Source organism: Microcaecilia unicolor, chromosome 10 (assembly GCF_901765095.1).
Source record: "Microcaecilia unicolor chromosome 10, aMicUni1.1, whole genome shotgun sequence".
Taxonomy (NCBI): domain Eukaryota; kingdom Metazoa; phylum Chordata; class Amphibia; order Gymnophiona; family Siphonopidae; genus Microcaecilia; species Microcaecilia unicolor.
Window position 1 is genome coordinate 57,811,634 of NC_044040.1, and position 21,837 is coordinate 57,833,470.

The 21,837-nt window shown below is 42.6% G+C and overlaps 1 protein-coding gene across 4 annotated transcripts in view; it reads right to left on the reverse strand.

The window, feature by feature from the left end:
* Window positions 1-21,837, reverse strand: part of FOXP2 (forkhead box P2) — a 997,693-nt gene that overhangs the window by 170,724 nt on the left and 805,132 nt on the right. For 3 of the 4 annotated variants that reach the window (XM_030215772.1, XM_030215773.1, XM_030215774.1), the window contains 3 exons: window positions 16,770-16,907; window positions 14,586-14,753; window positions 12,981-13,149 (listed from right to left, as the gene is read on the reverse strand). In XM_030215772.1, the coding sequence (XP_030071632.1) occupies window positions 12,981-13,149; window positions 14,586-14,753; window positions 16,770-16,907 (475 nt within the window). Of the gene's footprint in view, window positions 1-12,980; window positions 13,150-14,585; window positions 14,772-16,769; window positions 16,908-21,837 lie in introns of all 4 variants that reach the window. The other variant, XM_030215771.1, reaches the window with a different exon arrangement.

Sequence of the window (21,837 nt, forward strand, 5' to 3'; positions counted from 1 at the left end):
TTTTCGCAATCAGAAAAACAAACACCAATCAAGCAATTTGCTGCACTATTTGCTACTGACCTCTCAACCATTCATCAAAAACCAAACTACCCCTTCTCCTTTACACCCTACATGAAGGCCATTAGCCAAAAAAAAAAAAAAATAGAAAGGAATTACTCATTACTCATGGGCATACTTGATTCAATTAAACCATATCATTATCATGTAACCACAATTCAGTGATTACTAATGCAGCCAATTATTATTACTTCTAATGAATATCTTAGGGCTTCTTTTACAAAGCTGCGCTAGCAATTCCCACTCGGCAAATGAGAGGAAGCCCATAGGAATTGAATGGGGTTTCTCTCAATTGCCGCACCGGGAATCGGAAAGCACGGCTTTGTAAAAGAAGCCCTTACTATCTCATTCTATCTGGCATTAATAAACAAAGCACCCAGAGAGGGATAAACAAGGCAACCAGAGAGGGTAAAACAGTATGCACAAAATAGCAAACAGAAAAAAAGCAGAACTGGGACTTCAAGACTGAGACAACAGGATTCCTTTATTTAGATCGCTGGATATTTAACACTTTAAGTTATATGTTTGATTTCTTTTACATCTTTTGATAAAGAAATAATGTACGGATGTGATGTCATTTTTTGCAACGTCATCTCTTTTGGCGCCTTTTCTAGTTTAAAATTGTACAAATAGCCAGCGCCGCTCACTTTGGCGGTTTATTTTGACCGACGGCATTCTACAGTAGCTTCTGCATTTTCCTTGGTGGGGTAAGCGTTTTAAGAAGTATTTTTTCTTCTCGCTCGCTGAATCACTGCTGTAATGTTGCTTTCATCTATCTTTTGTCTTACCGCTTGTTGAATCACTGCCAATTTGTAGTTTTGAAACTTAACTTGGAAAGCATACACTTGGACTGATTTAGCGTGCATTGAATCAATTGTCTCTAATCGCCGTCACTTTAATATTTAGATTAATAGCGTTGGAAACGAATGTATTTTAGTATCACAATGGACATTAAATATTAGTGATGCAGCACTGGTGTGGAAAATCGTCATTTTAATACTTAAAGCAATAGCATTGGAAACGGACATTTTTTAGCATCACAATGGACATTAAGTATTAGTAATGTGGCATTTATTTATTTATTTATAACATTTGTATCCCACATTTTTCCACCTATTTGCAGGCTCAATGTGGCTTACATAGTTCCGTAAGTGGTGATTACCAGTTCTGGAGAGAAGAAATACATAGTTGAGGAAGAGGAGAAGTGGAGGGGCATAATCGAACGCGAACGCCCATCTCCATGGGCGTCTATCTCCGAGAACGGGTATGTGAAGGGGCGGGACAAACCGTATTTTTGAAAAAAAATGGCCGCCCATCTTTTTTCCAATAATACGGTTTGTGCCAGCCAAATGCATCGGATTTGTGCGGATTTGAGCTGGGCGGTTTCGTTTTTCAGCGATAATGGAAAATGAAGGCGCCCAGCTCAAAAACTAACAATTCCAAGGCATTGGATCATGGGAGGGGCCAGGATTCGTAGTGCACTGGTCCCCCTCACATGCCAGGACACCAACCGGGCACCCTAGGGGGCACTGCAGTGGACTTCAGAAATTGCTCCCAGGTGCATAGCTCCCTTACCTTGTGTGCTGAGCCCCCCAAACCCCCCCATAAAACCCACCCCCCACAACTGAATATCACTACCATAGCCCTAAAGGGTGAAGGGGGGCACCTAGATGTGGGTACAATGGGTTTCTGGTGGGTTTTGAAGGGCTCACATTTACCACCACAAGTGTAACAGGTAGTGGGGAGATGGGCCTGGGTCCGCCTGCCTGAAGCCCACTGCACCCACTAACAACTGTTCCAGGGACCTGCATACTGCTGTGATGGAGCTGGGTACAACATTTGAGGCTGGCATACAGGCTGGGAAAAAAGTTTTTGAAGTTTTTTTTGGTGGGAGGGGGTTAGTGACCACTGGGGGAGTCAGGGGAGGTCATCCCCGATTTCCTCTGGTGGTCATCTGGTCATTTATGGCACTTTTTGGGACTTGTTCGTGAAAAAAAAGGGTCCAAAAAAGTGACCTAAATTCTTGCTAAAAATGGCTATTTTTTTCCATTATCGACTAAAGTCGCCCATTTCTGTTCGGCCGATAACCACGCCCCAGTCCCACCTTCACCACGCCTCCGATATGCCCCCGTAAACTTTGGCCGTTTCCGCAATGGAGTGCAGTTGAAGACGCCCAAAATCAGCTTTCGATTATACCGATTTGGGCGCCCACAGGAGAAAGACGCCCATCTCCCGATATGGGTCGAAATATGGGCGTCTTTCTCTTTCGAAAATAAGCTGGATAGTGGATTAGGTTACAGGAAAGAAAGTTCCTCTTATGATAACAACTGAAAGGTATTAGGTTAAACTTCATTCATGACAGATTAACTTGATCAATTAGGAATATTAAACTATAAATCAGGATAATTTAACATAAACAATTAAGACATAAAGAATACATTTTTGTATAAGTACGTTGTGTTAGTTGGTATTTAGGATGAGTTGTTATAGTATGCTTTCTTAAATAAATAGGTTTTTAATAGTTTATGGAAGTTCACTGTGTCATGGGTTATTTTTATGGATTTTGGTCATTCCAAATTTGCGTGCATATGTAGGAGAAGCTAGATGCATAAGTTAAAGCAAAAGCTACATACCTGTAGAAGGTATTCTCTGAGGACAGAAAGCTGATTGTTCTCACTACTGGATGACATCCACGGCAGCCCCTTCAATTGAAGATCTTCACTAGCAAAGACGTTTGCTAGCCCTCGCGTGTGCACGCACACCGCGCATGCGCGACTGTCTTCCCGCCCGAACGTGCTCGTGTTGTCAGTCCAGTAAATAGCAAAGACAAAGACAAGGGAAGACACAACTCCAAAGGGGAGGTGGGCGGGTTGGTGAGAACAATCAGCCTGCTGTCCTCGGAGAATACCTTCTACAGCTTTCACTTTCTCTGAGGACAAGCAGGCGGCTTGTTCTCACTACTGGGGATTCCCTAGCCCCCAGGCTCACTCAAAACAACAAACATGGTCAATTGGGCCTCGCAACGGCGAGGACATAACTGAGATTGACCTAACTTAACCAACTAACTGAGAGTGCAGCCTGGAACTGAATAAAAACGGGCCTAGGGGGGTGGAGTTGGATTCTAAACCCCGAACAGATTCTGTAGCACCTACTGCCCGAACCAACTGTTGCATCGGGTATCCTGCTGTAGGCAGTAATGTGATGTGAATGTGTGGACAGATGACCACGTTGCAGCCTTGCAAATCTCTTCGATAGTGGCTGACTTCTATTGGGCCACTGACGCTGCCATGGCTCTAACACTATGAGCCGTGACATGACCCTCAAGAGTCAGCCCAGACTGGGCGTAAGCGAAGGAGATGCAATCTACTAGCCAATTAGAGATGGAGCGTTTCCCCACAGCCACTCCCCTCCTGTTGGGATCAAAAGAAACAAACATTTGGGCGGACTGTCTGTTGGGCTGTGTCCGCTCCAGATAGAAGGCCAATGCTCTCTTGCAGTCCAATGTGTGCAGTTGACGTTCAGCAGGGCGGGTATGCGGACAGGGAAAGAATGTTGGCAAGACAATTGACTGGTTCAGATGGAACTCCGACACCACCTTTGGCAAGAACGTAGGGTGAGTGCGGAGGACTACTCTATTATGATGAAATTTGGTATAAGGAGCATGAGCTACTAGGGCTTGAAGCTCACTGACTCTACGAGCTGAAGTGACTCCCACCAAAAAATGACCTTCCAGGTCAAGTACTTCAGATGGCAGGAATCCAGTGGCTCAAAAGGAGGTTTCATCAGCTTGGTGAGAACGATATTGAGATCTCATGACACTGTAGGAGGTTTGATGGGGGGCTTTGACAAAAGCAAACCTCTCATGAATCGAACCAAGGCTGTCCCAAGATCGGCTTACCTTCCACACGGTAATGGTATGCACTAATCACACTAAGATGAACTCTTACAGAGTTGGTCTTAAGACCAGACTCAGACAAGTGCAGAAGGTATTCAAGCATGGTCTGTGTAGGACAAGAGCGAGGATCTAGGGCCTTGCTGTCACACCAGACAGCAAACCTCCGCCATAGAAAGAAGTAACTCTTTTTAGTGGAATCTTTCCTGGAAGCAAGACTCGGAAGACACTCTCTTAGAGACCCAAGGAGGCAAAATCTAAGCTCTCAACATCCAGGCCGTGAGAGCCAGGGACTGGAGGTTGGGATGCAGAAGCGCCCCCTCGTTCTGAGTAATGAGGGTCGGAAAACACTCTAATCTCTACGGTTCTTCGGAAGACAATTCCAGAAGAAGAGGGAACCATATCTGATGCAGCCAAAAGGAAGCGATCAGGATCATGGTGCCTCGATCCTGCTTGAGTTTCAGCAAAGTCTTCCCCACCAAAGATATAAGAAGATAAGCATACAGGAGGCCGTCCCCCCAATGCAGGAGAAAGGCATCCGACGCTAGCCTGCCGTGGGCCTGAAGTCTGGAACAGAACTGAGGGACCTTGTGATTGACTTGAGTGGCAAAGAGATCCACCAAGGGGGTGCCCCACACTTGGAAGATCGCGTACTACTCGAGAATTGAGCGACCACTCATGAGGTTGCATGATCCTGCTCAATCTGTCGTTTACGCCTGCCAGATAAATGGCTTAAAGAAATATGCCGTTCCGGCGAGCTCAAAGCCACATCCTGACGGCTTCCTGACACAGGGGGCGAGATCCGGTGCCCCCCTGCTTGTTGATGTAGTACATGGCAACCTGGTTGTCTGTCTGAATTTGAATAATTTGATGGGACTGCCATCTCTGAAGGCCTTTAGAGCGTTCCAGACCACTCGTAACTCCAGGAGGTTGATCTGTAGACCTTGTTCCTGGAGGGACCAACTCCCTTGGGTGTGAAGCCCATCGACATGAGCTCCCCACCCCAGGAGAGATGCATCCGTCGTCAGCACCTTTTGAAGCTGAGGAATTTGGAAAGGACGTCACAGAGTCAAATTGGACCGAATTGTCCACCAATGGAGGGACTGAAGAAAACTCGTGGACAGTAGGATTACGTCCTCTAGGTCCCCAGCAGCTTGGTACCACTGAGACGCTAGGGTCCATTGAGCTGATCTCATGTGGAGGCGAGCCATGGGGGTCACATGCATTGTGGAGGCCATGTGGCCGAGCAATCTCAACATCTGCCAAGCTGTGATCTGCCGCGATGCTCATACCCAAGAAACAAGGGACAGAAGATTGTCGGTCCTCGCTTCCGCGAGGTAGGCACGAGCAGTCTGAGAATCCAGCAGAGCTCCTATGAACTCGAGTTTCTGAACAGGAAGAAGGTGGGACTTTGGATAATTTATCACAAACCCTAGTAGCTCCAGGAGTCGAATAGTCATCTGCATGGACTGTAGAGCTCCTGCCTCGGAGGTGTTCTTCACCAGCCAATCGTCGAGGTAAGGGAACACGTGCACTCCCAGTCTGCGTAGAGACGCTGCTACTACAGCCAGGCATTTTGTGAACACTCTGGGCGCGGAGGCGAGACCAAAGGGTAGCGCACACAATACTGAAAATGCCGTGTTCCCAGGCGAAATCGAAGATACTGTCTGTGAGCTGGCAGTATCGAGATATGAGTGCAAGCATCCTTTAAGTCCAGACAGCATAGCCAATCGTTTTCCTGAATCATGGGAAGGGTGCCCAGGGAAAGCATCCTGAACTTTTCTCGGACCAGATATTTGTTCAGGGCCCTTAGGTCTAGGATGGGACGCATCCCCCCTGTTTTCTTTTCCACAAGGAAGTACCTGGAATAGAACCCCAGCCCTTCTTGCCCCGGTGGCACGGGCTCGACCGCATTGGCGCTGAGAAGGGCGGAGAGTTCCTCTGCAAGTACCTGCTTGTGCTGGAAGCTGAAGGATTGAGCTCCCGGTGGGCAATTTGGAGGCTTTAAAACCAAATTGAGGGAGTATCCTAGCCGGACTATTTGAAGAACCCACTGGTCGGAGGTTATGAGAGGCCACCTTTGGTGAAAAAATTTTAACCTCCCTCCGACCGGCAGATCGTCAGGCACGGACACTTTGACTTTGGCTATGCTCTGTTGAAGCCAGTCAAAAGCCCATCCCTTGCTTTTGCTGGGGAGCCGCAGGGGCCTGTTGAGTCGCAAGCTGTTGACAAGAACGAGCGTGCTGGGGTTTGGCCTGGGCAGCAGGCTGGCGAGAGGGAGGATTGTACCTACACTTATTAGAAGAGTAGGTAACAGTCCTCCTTCTGCCATAAAAACATCTACCAGTTGAGGTAGATGCTGAAGGCGCCTGGCGGGAGAATTTGTCAAAAGCGGTGTCCCGCTGGTGGAGCTGCTCTACCACCTGTTCGACCTTTTCACTAAAAATATTATCCCCCCGGCAAGGAGAATTCGCAATCCGCTGCTGAATCCTATTCTCTAGGTCGGAGGCATGCAGCCATGAGAGTCTGCGCATCACCACACCTTAAGCAGCGGCCCTGGACGCAACATCAAAAGTATTGTAAACACCTCTGGCCAGGAATTTACAACACGCCTTCAGCTGCCTGACCACCTGCTGAAAAGGCTTGGCTTGCTCAGACGGGAGCTTATCCACCAAGTCCGCCAACTGCCGCACATTGTTCCGCATATGGATGCTCGTGTAGAGCTGGTAAGATTGGATTTTGGCTATGAGCATTGAGGAATGGTAGGCCTTCTTCCCAAAAGAATCCAAGGTTTTAGAGTCTCTGCCCGGGGGCGCCAAAGCATACTCCCTAGAACTCTTGACCTTCTTAAGGGCCAGATCTACAACCCCAGAGTCGTGAGGCAATTGAGTCCGCATCAACTCTGGGTCCCCATGTATCCGATACTGGGACTCGATCTTCTTGGGAATGTGGGGATTAGTTAGCGGCTTCGCCCAGTTCTCCAGCAGTGTCTTCTTGAAGACATGATGCATGGGTACTGTGGACGATTCCTTAGGTGGCGAAGGATAGTCCAAAAGCTCAAACATTTCAGCCCTTGGCTCATCCTCCGTAACCACAGGGAAGGGATGGCCGTAGACATTTCCCAGACAAAGACCACGAAAGACAGACTCTCAGGAGGAGAAAGCTGCCTTTCAGGGGAGGGAGTGGGATCAGAAGGAAGACCGTCAGACTCCTCATCTGAGAAATATCTGACGTCTTCCTCTGCCTCCCACGAGTCCTCACCATCGGTGTCGGACACCAGTTCATGAACTTCAGTCCGAAGCCGTGCCCGCCTCGACTCCGTAGACACATGGCCACAGTGGGAATGTCGAGAAGAAGACTCCCGCACCAGCGGCGATGAAGCTCCCTCCATCGACGTCATCGGAGAGTCTGCTTGGGAGGCAGCCGATGCAGGCACCGCAAGCGGTACCGGTATCGGAGACCTCACGACGGGCAAGGGGCCAGCCGCCGCCTCACCCGACGGCACCGGTGGCGCAAGCACCCCCGGTACCGGAGGAGAAGGATGCAACAGCTCCTCCAGGATCCCTGGAAGGATGGCCCAGAAGCTCTCGCTTAGAGCGGCTGTCGAGGAAGGCAGGGAGTCCGGCACAGGCGACGAACTCAGAATCTGTCCGGGGCGCGGAGGCGGTACCGGGCTGTCCAGAGTAGAGCGCATCAACACCTCCTGAATGGAGGGTGAGCGGTCCTCCCGGCGTCGATGCCTAGTGGGTGCCGAATCCCTCGGCGACCCAGAGCTTTCGGTACCACGACAGGAAGGTGACCGGTGCCGATGCTTCTTTGCCTTCACACGAAGCATGTCACTGGTACCTCCCAGCACCGACGAGGAGGACGTCGAATCCAAGCGTCTCTTCCTCGGGGCCGAGTCCGAAGAAGGTCGATCCCGGGGGGGCTGTACTGCAGGAGCCCTCGAGGCAGGCGGAGACCTACTCGAGGTCTCACCGCCACCAGCAGGGGAATGGACAGCCCTCACCTGCACTCCTGATGAAGAGGCACCCTCCGACAAAATCAGTACCAATGATGATCCCGGTACCGTAGACGCTGGAGCACCGGTCAATGACCTCGGTACCGCAGACGTCGATGCACCGGCCGATGACCTTGATACTGTGACCGTCGAAACACCAGGCGAGGCCCTGAACAAGACGTTGCACTGGACCAATCTCGCCACCTGAGTTCTCTTCTTCAACTGAAGACAGAGATTACAGGCCTGAGGACGGTGCCCAGCCCCCAAACACTGAAGGCACGAAGCGTGCCTATCAGTCAGCGAGATAACCTGGTTGCACTGGGTGCACTTTTTGAAGCGGCTGGGAGGCTTCGATGACATGGGCGAAAAAATCACGCCGGCGAAGTCAAAATCCGCGATGATGGCAAAGGGCACCAAAAAATAAGAAGGAAAACCCATACGGGCGGCCAAAAGGGCCGCTTTTGAAAGCGAAAGGAAACTTGACGGGGGAAAAAACTCGAAAATAAGACTTTTTTTTTTAACAAACACACAAACCCGATTAACTTTTAAGAGAAAAAGAAGACTTCCGAACGGAAGAAAGTGGCAAAAGCACGAGGGTCTCCTCAGGGCACAGAACGACGAAAAAAGAAGACTGACAAACACGAGCGCGTTCGGGCGGGAAGACGGTCGCACATGCGCGGTGTGCGTGCGCATGCGAGGGCTAGCAAATGTCTTTGCTAGTGAAGATCTCCGATTGAAGGGGCTGCCGTGGATGTCACCCAGTAGTGAGAACAAGCAGCCTGCTTGTCCTCGGAGAATTTATATTTCAATCCCCTACAGCTTGGATAGTGGAGATTCAAGAACGAACGTGATGAGCTAGTAGAGTTACTGGTAGGTAGGTCAATAAAGTCTGACATATACCCCAGAGATTCTCCGTGTATGATCTTATGAACCAGGGTGCAAACCTTGAAAGCAATACGCTCTTTTAATGGAAGCCAGTGTTCTCTTAAGGGACTGGCGTTTTCATATTTCATTTTGCCAAATACGAGTCTGGCTGCCATGTTTTGTGCAGTTTGACATGTTTTGATAATTTGTACTTTATACCCAGCATAGATGGCATTGCAATAGTCTAGCTGGCATAATGCCAATGATTGCACCAGTCTGCAGAATACTTGGGAAGAAAGGTTTAATTCTTTTGAGTTTCCACACTGAATGAAACATTTTCTTTGTTGTGTTTTTCGCATGGTTTTCTAAAGTAAAGTTTCGATCAATTGTAACTCCTAAAATGTTCAAAGTTTCCGATACGGGAAGGGTAAAGTTAGGGATATTTAAATTAGTGGGTTTGTACTTGTGCTGTGATGAGAGAATGAGACATTGTGTTTTCTTTGCATTGAGTTTTAATTTGTTTGTGTGGAAAGATGTCTAAAATCACGTTCCAGATTATTTTAATTTTCTCCGGTCTCTTTTTAGCCATTGAACACTAGACCATGCAGTAACTCATGAGTTTTTTTTAGCATAACTCATGATTATTTTGATTTTCTTTGGTCTCTCTTCAGCCATTAAACAATAGACTTCAGCCATTCATGAGACTTTAGCCGATTCCCTGTTTTTTTCTCTCCTCCCCTTTGTAGGAATTATATACTAAACTAAAAATCTGCTCCGACGGAGCTCCCTACCTTGATATTGAACTTGGGTAAGACTTTTTCCTGTTTTACATCAGTAATACACACAAAAAAATTTATATATATATATATATGTTTATATAGTTTTTAAGGAGTATTTTTATCTTCTTCGGTCCCCTGTTACATACATTTATCTACAACAGTATGCTGAACTTAATAAAACAATGACAGACATATACTCTCTATATATTTTTATAACTTTGGGACCTATGTGACAAACAATATTAAGCTATGTTTAACAGTATTGATATATAACATATGTATAAGAAAATGTATCATTTTATATATGTATTTTTTTCTTTATGTTTTATGTTCGTATTAATGTGGAATCCTAATTATTTGATTATCTATGTGCTCTTTTATGAATATCATTTATGATTATGCTGCATATATATATATATATATATATATATATAATTTTTTCAATTTTTTTTATTTATGCGAATTGCAATGTATGTGTTTTATTAATATACCCCTGAGGCAGGCGTTGTGTACGCTGAAACACGGCCCATGTTGGGTCTTATCTAAATAAAGGACTCCTGTTGTCTCAGTCTTGAAGGCCCAGTTGTGCTTTTTTTCTGTCTGGCATTAATAAACAAAATTTTATATCATCTCATACTTTCAAATTAATATTCAACTCAATCCTCAGCAAAGTTCTAAAAACACTTCTTTTACAGCTTCTCATCCATCCTCTAAATCATAATTACCCATCCTCATCTCTACTTGAGGAAAATCATACATTAGTATTGTGAGAAACTTTCTCTGTCTTATACAAAAACTTCTCCCCCCCCCACCCTCCACTTCTCAAACTACCATATAATCTTTTCCCAGAAACCACCTCAATACCTCTCTCCCTTTTTCTTCCCCTAACTAGAACTTATACCATACAATAAGACTGTTGAAAACAAAATATCCCCCCACCCCACCCACCCCGGATATTGAGCCTGTAGCAGTCAATGAATTTGAAGGCATTGGCCACCACTTCTGTATTTGACTAGGCTAAACGCTGGGCCTAATCTGGACACCAGATTTGAATATCTACGGTCATAGCTGGCTGCCAGAAGGTATCCATGTCGTGGCTGATATTCATTCCATTGTATGGCTAACTGGCTGGATAAAGTTAGCATTGCTTTTTTTGTTGTCCTAGGTCCTAGTAACTGGGTAAGTCCTGGCTTCATCTTGACTCCACCCGGTACTAACCGAACAGTGTCAAGACAGTCAGAGCATATATTCAGCAGCACTAGCCAATTAAGTGCCACTGAATATGTGCTCAGAGGTTGGCCAATGGGATTTAACTAGTTTTCAGCCTTCCTACCCGGTGAAATCCTTTTGAATATCTACCCCTAGGTACCTCACAGAACAGTGCACAAATGGGCATGTCCCTATGTGCACTCCTCTGACAGTGCATGGCAAAAGTAGAACCTTTTAAAGAAAAAGGATAACTAATAAAAAGGTCCAAATAGGTGCCTATTTTACAGATGTAATATAGGTGTTTATGTGCCTTTATAACATAGGCTCCCAGAACCAGCCCCAACAGTGCACAAATGTCCTGCACAGATTTGTACTGGATGTAAAAGCGATATAAATAAGTACACGTACTTGTAATTTATAAAATATTTGCAAACATCATTCACAACTTTGCCTCTGTTCCACCCAAAATCCACCACCCCCCACACCTACATGACTATTGCATAAAGGTAGGTGAACTCTTTCTATGTGCGTACTTTTTACATGCATATGCTGTTGCACAATCTAATATAATAAAACGCACCGTGAACGTTCTGAAGACAACGTTCTGAAGTCACTCAAACACTCCCTGGCTGTAGGATTCGTGGATTCATGGTGTGAAGCCAGCCAGCCGTCTCTGCCCCGCCCTCGCGTCAAACGCCATGACGTCGAGGGCGGAAAAAAAAACCGGATCGCACCCACGCACGGTGCGTTTTATTATATTACATTTACCTCCGTGGTGGCGGTTCCGGCAGCGCAGCGTCAGGGAAGGAGGCGGCGCTCCCGACATCTCTAGCCTTCCCTTCGCTGTGTTCCGCCTTCTTCTGACGTCAAGGATGACGTCAGAAGAAGGCGGAACACAGCGAAGGAAAGGCTAGACGTCGGGAGCGCCGCCTCCTTCCCTGATGCTGCCAGAACCGCCACGGAGGTAAATTTAAAAAGAAAAAAAAAAAAAAAAAGGGATGTTGGGGGGAGAGAAGAGGGTGGGCAGTAAAGTTGAACAATGGGAGCGGGAGGGCAGGGGAGAAATGACAGCATGGATGCGAAGGGGGGGGCATGGATGCGAAGGGGGGGGGGAGAAGAGGGCGGGCCAGGCTGGGACATGGGAGAGAGAGGAGCATGGATGCGAGGGGGGTCATGGAAGGGAGAGAGGGGGATTGCTGGAAAATGATGAATGGAGGGGGCAGGGGACAGATGGGCATGGTTTGGGAGGGCAGGGCTCACACTCTCTCTCTCATATACAATGTCTTTCTGACTCACACTCTCACACACTCTGTCTCACACTGTATCACATTCACTCTCTATGCGCCACACAGTCACTCACACACTCGCTTGGTCTCATACACTCACTCTCACAGAGAATCTGTGTCTCACACACACTCTCTCTCTCGCACACACACACACACACTCTCTCTCTCGCACACACACACACACTCTCTCTCACACTGTGTCTCACATATGCACTTGCACACACTCTCATTCTCACACACACACTCTCTCACAAACACACTCACACCCAGACTCACTCTCTCTCTCACACGCACACACTCACACTTTCACTCTGTCTCTCACACAGTCACTCTCACATACACTCTCCCAAACATACACACTCCGAGGAAACCTTGCTAGCGCCCGTTTCATTTGTGTCAGAAACGGGCCTTTTTTACTAGTTTTATGTAAGCCCTTTTCTTTGTGTAAAATATAATTTACACACAGGTAAAACTTTATAAAATTAGCCTTGCACTTTGTATCTAAGCATTCCATTGTCCTCTACTCTAAATACAAGCATTTGTAGATATGTACTGTAAAATGTTTTGGTGTAAAAAAAAAAAAGTTTAATGCAAGAATTATTTTATGAAGTGAAATTAACAGCTCATATTTTGTCACTAATATTCCAATATATATCACAAATATTGTTTTACTATGTACCATGGAAATCAATTAAACACAGAGATAAGCTAATCTAAAATATTTCAGTATCTACATCAGTTGTAGATCATGCAATGCCTTAGATACATTCATTCCTGTACTTACGGTACTAATAGTATTAAAGGTTTAAATGAGTATACTAATTAGTGATGGGTTACCCCCCCCTAAACACACACAGTATTAGGAATAAGGTTTGGTCAAATGTTGTTATTACCTTGTGGTAGAGACTGGACTGGAAGAGCAGACTGGCCAGGTGGGATAGAAATAAGTCCCTGACGTTGAAGATTTAGCAAATGTTGCTGCTGCTGGAGTTGTTGCATCTGGAGGAGCTGCTGTTGGAAGACAAGCTGCTGGGCTGCCAACTGCTGCTGTTGCTGTTGCTGCTAATAAAATAAACACAGCAATACAAAAAGCCTAAAATGAAGGCTATCGACTGGTAAGTATAAACTCAGCTGCTTTACCCTTTCATCTTAGGTACTAAATTAATAATGCTGAGATATATATATATATATATATATATATATATATATATATATATACAGAGAGAGAGAGAGAGAGAGAGACTGTAAAGGACTAGCACAGTGGGAAAAACAACAGAGCTGTGTCAACAAAAGTATATAAGCACTCTGTAAAGAAATACACTTTTACTGCTCACTAGTACATCACAAATACATTTATCTATGTTTAAAAAAGTGTGTGTTTTAAAGGCAGTCTTGTTTTTCCAACTGAGTACATTTGGTCTGCAGTGGCCCATGAATAAAGTCTCCAGTGATCTATTAGTAAACTTGGATGTAGCCTTCATTTCCCTGGCCTGTTAGCTCTGTCTTTCCTCTTGTTGGAATACATTAAAATCTACGTTATAGTCAAGGCAAAACAGTGCCCCATTATAAGTAAAAGTAAAACTTCCAATTTTGTGAGGCATTACAAGACAAACTGAAGTTTTTTGGACTCAGGAGGATAGAAGAAGGCAGTCACACTTCAGAGAAAGACAAGCTGTTGTGGAAGACCTTTCCTTTTTAGTTTGGGGAAAAAAGAAACTTCTGATGCGCTCACTGGAAAACAGACTGCATAATGGAGCAAGTCATGTGGATTGCTCAAACTCTCAAGAGAAATAAGGGAGCAATTTCTATTCTGTAGTTGATGGCTGTCTGAAATTCTATTCACAAATCCAAACAGAAATAAAGCCTCAGGAGGTCAGAATAGTTTCCTGTACGTTTGCATAATGGGCAGCTTGAAGACAATGTCTAGGATACCTGCTGATCAATTTAACTACTTCAACATGTTTTGTTTATATTATGTTTATATTTGATGCAATTTGCTGACAAGTGCAGGCTAGGCCTGAGAAGCCAGCTTGTCAAGTTGATTTATGAGCACATCAAACTGTAACTTTCTACTCACCAGTCCAAACCTACAGTAGCAGTTCATTAATCAGGGGTCTGTGACTTTGAAATCCATGCTCAGCCTTTTTTTTATTACCATAGGCTAAATCTGCATGATCTTTGAGTTGTATAACAAAGAAAAAAAAAGGTTCTCCCACCATCTTAGAACATCTGTGAATACAAGATAATCAGTATGTTGCCCACAAAATGTCTTGCTCTTTGTACACACTGATTCATTAGTGAATATTAGGCAACAGTGATAGTAGACTGTAGCACTCAAGTCCCATGTTAAAAAAAATTTGAAAAAGAGATTTCTGCATCACTGTTACTAGATTTAAGTAAAAACACACTATGCATCTTTGACAGCAAGAGGTAAATCCAAACTTGTTCTTGTTTCTCTTTCTTCACTTCTCAAACCCAGTAAAACATCTTATAAATACCTCTTTCATTTGCTTTCCCGGGTGCTGCTGCTGCTGCTGCTGCTGTTGTTGCTGTTGCTGCTGTTGTTGCTGCTGCTGCTGCTGCTGCTGCTGCTGCTGCTGCTGCTGTTGCAAAAGCTGAAGATGTAACTGTTCTTGCTGTTTCTTGTAAAACTCTTGAAGTTGTTGCTGAATAAACCATTTTGACTTTAATAAATAAAGGCAAAAGTTTCAAGTATTACAAATCTCCTAAACTCTTCTAGACTGTTATATGGTAGAGAAGCCATTGAGATTTTCCTTACATGTAAAATAAGCATGTTCTTAAGTCAGACTTGAATAGTATTAGTTATTTTTGACGACTACTCTAAAACCCTATAGATTGTAGATTATAGATTGTAACCATTAAGTCTGATGCCTTTATATAGCGAATTGCAATAGCTCAGTTGACTGATGACAAGAGAATGAATAAAAATGTTTAGATTCCCAAATATCCTAAATGAAAGGCTAGCAAAAATCTGGAATCAGAACCAAGCCCGATGTCTCCCTGGCAGTGCATAGTGGAAGACCTGCTTTCATTCCTAGGTGAGGTCTTCTGCTTCCTGGGAAGGAACCCAGGTAAATGCATAACAGCAATAGCTAAACACAGGGCTCATGACTAAAAAGTCTTGGAAAAATTATAATGTTTGCTCCTCGGCTCAGGACTATTGCTGCAATGAGTGGGCAAAATATGTTGGGAGGGAAAATAAAACAGGGCAAAATTCCTAAGTAGTTGGGAATGAAAACTTATGGCACTAAATCCCAGACCTGAGCTGCAAACTCAAAGAAGCGGGCCAAAAAAAATAATAAAAATGAATAAAAAAATAAAACTGTAATCCAAGAGCAATATAGCAAAGCCAATATAACTATACAAACAATTATATCTAGATTCCTTATCCTGGATATGATGACAAACTACAAACTACATTTGACTAGTAGCATGGAATTATTAAAAAGAAAACCACCCACACAAACATCCTTAATTGGAAGTTATGTACACATCGTATTCTATAACAATATGTGGGTACCTCCTATAATGCTTAATTTCAAGGGGGCAAGTTTAGGGGGTGTTCCTATGAGTTATATGCATTTTTATAGAATTCACTTGACCTGCGCGTAATTTAGGCACCATCACTTACATTTACTTTCAGCAGATATAAATGCAAGTGCCTTAACTTAGTTGTGGATTAGGCGTTTGGGCGCTATTCTATAAAATGTGGATACCCTTTATAGAATTGCACTCGATGCATAATTCTTTCCATGCTGAAAAACAGAATCTAGTCCAAAACTAATTGTCTACCCTCTACTAAAAAACAAACAATCTGTCCACTTGTGCAGCAGGATGTCAGAATTACAGTTGAAGGTGATTTGCTTGTAATGATCATAATAGTAGGTATCAAACTGTTTAAACATAACAGGGGCTACAGATTAACAGACACATCACTTTCTGTATCATAATTAACCATGCATTTAAAAAGAGCCTGTTGAAATTATATTCCCTATTCTATTGATGTACAAAAGTGTTCACTACATTTCTTGAGATAAAGATTATTTTTAGTGATTTTTATTTTAGCTAGTAACCAGCCAGAGAAAAACAATATTCATCCTCTATCTAAGCAATGAGCAATATTCTTCAAAGCACAATAATCCCTAAACAAACCCTGTTTTCTCATTGACAAAGGAGACTGCTAAGTTAATTGTCAGGACAATTTCCATAAAGAAACTCTGAACAAATGGTAAAGGTTTATCTAAGTATTTTCCTAACTTATTTTATTGGGCATAATACCCTTATAAACTGTGAAGTATTAAAAATACTTTAGTGGTCATTTAATAATGGTTAGCCAACATTAACGTCAATAGTGCAAGCTATCTGCTGCAGGGCCCACAAAAATAAAATGTACCTTGCTGCAGATAACACAGCTAACACCATTAGCATGCACTAATCATTAATGATTTGGACAGTACAGTAAACATAAAAAAATGTTTAGAAAGTATTGGTTTACAATTCCCAACATATTTAATATTCTTTATAATCATATTATGTTGCATGCTTAATTCAAGTATATAATTGTACAAAAGGTTACCGGCAGTACTAGCATAATCTAATGCTAATGTTTAAGAAAAGTAGATAGTTAATTGAATTTTCTCAAAGCAGGTAACCCACATTACCTGCTGTAGCATCACTGCTTGCTGCTGCTGGAGAAGTGCTTGAAGTTGTTGTGGAGACAATACTTGCTGCTGGAGAATCTGCTGCATTTGCTGAGGGGTGATCACCTGGGGAGTCATCATGGCCACTGACACAGGCACCTGCACAGAGGAAGAGAGAATCATTAGACTGATTTGATTTCACCTACACAACAGCTATGGATTATCATTCTTATTCTGATAACAATAAAGCAATTGTTATATAATGTTTATCACTGCAAAATTCCACATCTTCTAAGAGTCCTTATTTTAAGACTATAATACTGTGGTGCTTGATTTCCAGAAGCATCTGCTTTATGATTCATAGTTCTTATGTACTACTGTAAGAGATTTAAGTATTTTCGGGTGTATTTAAAAATAAATGATCATATGGTAGGGATTTCAGCATTTCATATTCAATACAATGATCTTATCAAGTACCCTAATGTTATAAATGGAAAATCTATTGCGATTAGTTCAAATGCTATAGATAAGATTTTGCAGTAAATGTCACATCTGCAGTATACAGTAAACTGTAGACATAGATATATCTATGGTTTTCAATACAGAAAAATAAAGTAGCATTATCATTTTTAGCAAAAACCTGTAAACAACGGAAAAATTGCAAAGAAATACCTAGTGACACAAGAACCAATCATAAGATCTTGACCTCCTTGGATGCAGCCTGATTATTTTAACTTAATTTCATTTTTATTCACCCAACTTGTGGTACATAAAACATTCTCATCTGGCAAAATGTGTACTTCAAGCCACTGATTACAACAGAAGCAACTGATTACAACATAACCCCCCTTACATGACATTAGAAAACTCCATCTACCAAAGTATACTTTACTCCCTCTCTGCTCCCTCCCAAGCGAGAACTACAATGTCTGATAGGATGGGGGGTGGGAGAGAGGAGAACAGCACTGGGGATTGGCTTGGTGGTCAGGTCTCACATCCGACCTGTGCAGTAAGGAAGTCAGGTATATGCATTTGAGAATAAAAATATTTTAAGGTAAACTTTGAATTTTGGAAGAGATGTTTGTAGTCTAAGATGTTGCAGAAGCATATTCCAGAGTTCAGGCTCTTGTACTGAAAATGCTGAACTCCGTGTAATATCTAAGACTATTTCTCTGAAAGAAGGAACAATGAGTTAGTTCTGATGTGATCTTAGCACTCTTGAGGGGCAATAGGGGGTTAGGACCCTAGCAAAGTAAGGTGGTTCTCCTGCATGATGGATTTTGAAGACTAGAAGCAAAATGTTGTAGGTAATATGGTGAGAAATTAGCAGCCAGTGGACTGTTTTGAGGAGCGGGGTTAGTGATTGTACTTGGATGGTTCGTAATCAGTTTGAAAGCTGTGCTCTGATTGAATAACATGTTAACAGTTTGTGATCTTTAACTTTGATTCCTTTATATAGCGAATTGCAATAGTCCAGTTGACTGATGACAAGAGAATAAATAAGAACGTTTAGAGAAGGGGGTGGGGGTTTAAAAGTGAGCAGATTGAGCAAATCATAAACAGCTTGTAGAAGGATTGTTTGATGACAACCGAAATCTGGGGCATGAACATAAGAGCAGTACATAAAATTACCCCTAGAACATGAGTGGCAGACAGTAGAGGAACAGGAGCAGAACAAAGTAGAACCAGGGCAACAAGCAATTTATTCTGATTTTTAGTGAAGAGAAGAGCCTTCTTTCACCTTTACTGGAGTTTTCTAATTATCCTGTGTACCCTCATATCTAGCCGGGTTATGCCACTCTGGTACTTGTCCCACCCTCCTCAATTCCCTTCAAATTGAGATATTTTTCCAATTTAATCCAGCTCTCTACAAATGTATTCTTTACTATGAATAGCTGTTAATTTTTCTAATACCCCCACATTTATAAACCTGGCAACCTCAAATGGAGCTGATCAAAAGCAGCTATTAACCAAATCTTAAATGTGCTTGGTGGCAGGTGTAATTCTCGATATCGATGTTTTAGGACACCGGTATTTAGTCCCCTCCTGACATGCCCAGATCACACCCCTTTGCCATGTGCCCACACCTGGGTTTAATAAATACATATCCCAACTATATAAAATGGAGACTTAAACATTTATGCAAGGTAAACTTTTAAGTGGAGTTAATGCATTTGTCAAATGCAAATAGGAGTTGCTAAATATGAGACCTTTTCTTTTGAAGGGTACAGATCGAGGTTTTCCTGGCTCTCAAAAATATAGCCTCCCATTAGTTCTCTGCAATTTCATATGCTATATATATTTCCCAGTCCTTTATAAACTTATACTTCTTGAACTCAGGCCCATTGATGAAAGTATATAATTCATTACACCCTTCAGTGTCTTTTAGCCCCCTAATCTTCCCCCATTATACCCTTCCCTTTTCTTAAATGTGTGTTGCATCTGTAGGACCTGGAAAAAAATTACCCAATGGCAATTCAAATTTGCTTGTAAGTTTTCAAAGGACCGAAGCTTCCTCCCCTCAGCAAGTGATTGAATTTGGGGATTTCATCATTTCCCCATCTTTCTAGGCTCATTTTTCTCTCCTAGAAATAAACTCCTGATGGAACCTCAGTGGCACCAACGTAGTCTTTCACCCCTTCCTCACCCCCACTCTTCTTAAAGATACCTCGTAAATGGATTAGCTCCTCTCTCTTCTTTCTTCCTTTCCATTGCTAGCAAGGGGAGAAACGTTAATGGTCAATTTCCCATTAGCTCCTGCTCTACTTGTATAGTGGGCTTTGCACCTCCCAACTTCAAATCCAGTATCAGTTTTGATTGAGCTACCCTATAAAATAACTTAAAATTAGGTAGTGTCAAATGTTATGCTAAATGTTGGTATCACTTTATTGATGACATCTGTGTAATGGATGGGATGGAGCTTACAGCTTCATTATTTTGTGAATGAGTTCAATGCTTGCCATTAAGTTTGACTACATTTCCCATCGCACAGAAATTATTTTTCTGCATGTGCAGGTGAAATATGAGAGACAGAAACATCATACTTAAGTATTTTCTAAACCAACTGATAGGAATACTTTACTACAATATAAAAGTATGCACTCTCACCAAATTAAAACCGTTTGTTATTTTCTCAAATCTGATTTACGATTCTATAGCCAAGCATCAAGTAGAAGCACAAAAATTGTCTGCAAACCTTTTGGGAGCATGGATATCCTAGAAAATGTGTCAAACAGGCAATCAAGAAAGCATTCTTTAACAATAGAGACTTGTTACTTCAGACTTCATCTGCAAGTCCATCTACTGAGAATATGTGTTTTATGATATACGGAGCTATCCATAAAGATAGCTAGATGTATTCATAAGCATTGGAAGGTCCTGCAAACATATAAGCATTATTGCATGCATATGCAATATAGCCTACTCCCAAAATGAGATGCTGTCTGATAAATTATGCAAATCTGACATTTGGACACACGGACTTTGGGTTGGGGGCAATGTTCCCTCTAAACAGAGCACATAAGCAATTGCTCATATTTTAGAAGCATCACTCACAGATTTTACATGGTTGCTCACAAAAATGTGTTATATACAGAAATGTATTGCTAATACTTATGCTCAAAAATTGTTGGTTTTAAAAACTTGTTGCTCACACACAAAATAAATTGCACACACCAGGCCACTCCATAGAGGAAACACTGATTGGGGGAACTAACAATATGGCTGCTATTTGATTTGTGCAGTAAGATGAGAGAACATATCAGATTTTCAATTTGAAATGTCAAAATTTCTGTAGTTCTGTGAATGTGATATATATGATTTTTAGGGCTGCATTTCCATCAAAATTTTAATCATGATAATTTGTGTGATTAAAGGTATGTTATTTTTTTTCTCAGTGTAGCTCTTTGTGACTCTGGTCAAGTCACTTAACCCTCCATTTTACAGAGTTACAAGGAGCTGCAGTGGGAAAATAAATAAATAACATACCGTTAATCGCAAGATTAATTGCAATTGCAAATTTTAATCGAAATGGAGCCCTAAAAAATTAAAGAATAAAAAGATAAGAAATACAAAATACAAATTGAAAAAATACAAATTAAAGAATCTAAAACAGCACGCAGAATAGCTATAAACAGACTTACAGTTTTCACAGCCTACTTCAGAAAAGCCTAATATTATGTGTCCAGGTAACCTTCTCTACATCTGATAAACCTCTCGAAGAAAGACCTCTAGAAGAAAGACAGTCCCTGCTCAAAGAGCTTACAATCTAATAGACAAAAAATAAAGTAAGCAAATCAAATCAATTAATGTGTACAGGAAGAAGGAGAGGGAGGTAGGTGGAGGCGAGTGATTACAAGTGGTTACGAGTCAAAAGCAAGTCAATTAAATTAAATACACTGGAGTCCAATGACCTCAACAATGATGCTGCATGGTGTGTGTGTGTGTGGGGGGGGGGGGGGTTTCTTATTCTTATAGGAGCAATTTAGAGATCTGCCTCTTATTGGTTGATTTGAACTGTTAGCATCATATATTAAGCTGGTTGCCCTCTTGTTGCCATTTCAGTTGAAATAAGTTGGATCCTTTGAATCAGCCTTCAGTGAAACAAGTGGACCTTGTTGGGATTTTTTTATGTGCCAGAGGAAGGAGAAGGAGTAGAATGCCCTGGGATATTTGAGTTAGATTCATATGCTAACCAACAAAATCACAGCGGCTTACTAACCAGAAGCAGTAGAGCTTGCTATTGGAAAGGACCTGTGCACCAATAATGTGCTATCTGCTGGCTCTTAATATTTAGGTGTGAAAAATCAAAGACTCTGTCCTCTGTGCTACAATTATCTTATGATTGGGGGAGTTTAATTTTTAACTTTATGATCAAAAATTATATGATGATTAAAGTTAGAGGCTGTCCAGTGATAAGACTGGTGTCCAGTGCATGGAGTAGCCTACTGTATGAGGCACTTCCTGAGACTATGAGGTCTAGCCTATCATTTGTGTATCACTGGATAGTGTCTGCTAACTTTTGCATACTAGAAAAGGATTGAAGGCATAAGCAAACTATTTTAGATATATATTGTGAAGTGATTTTTGG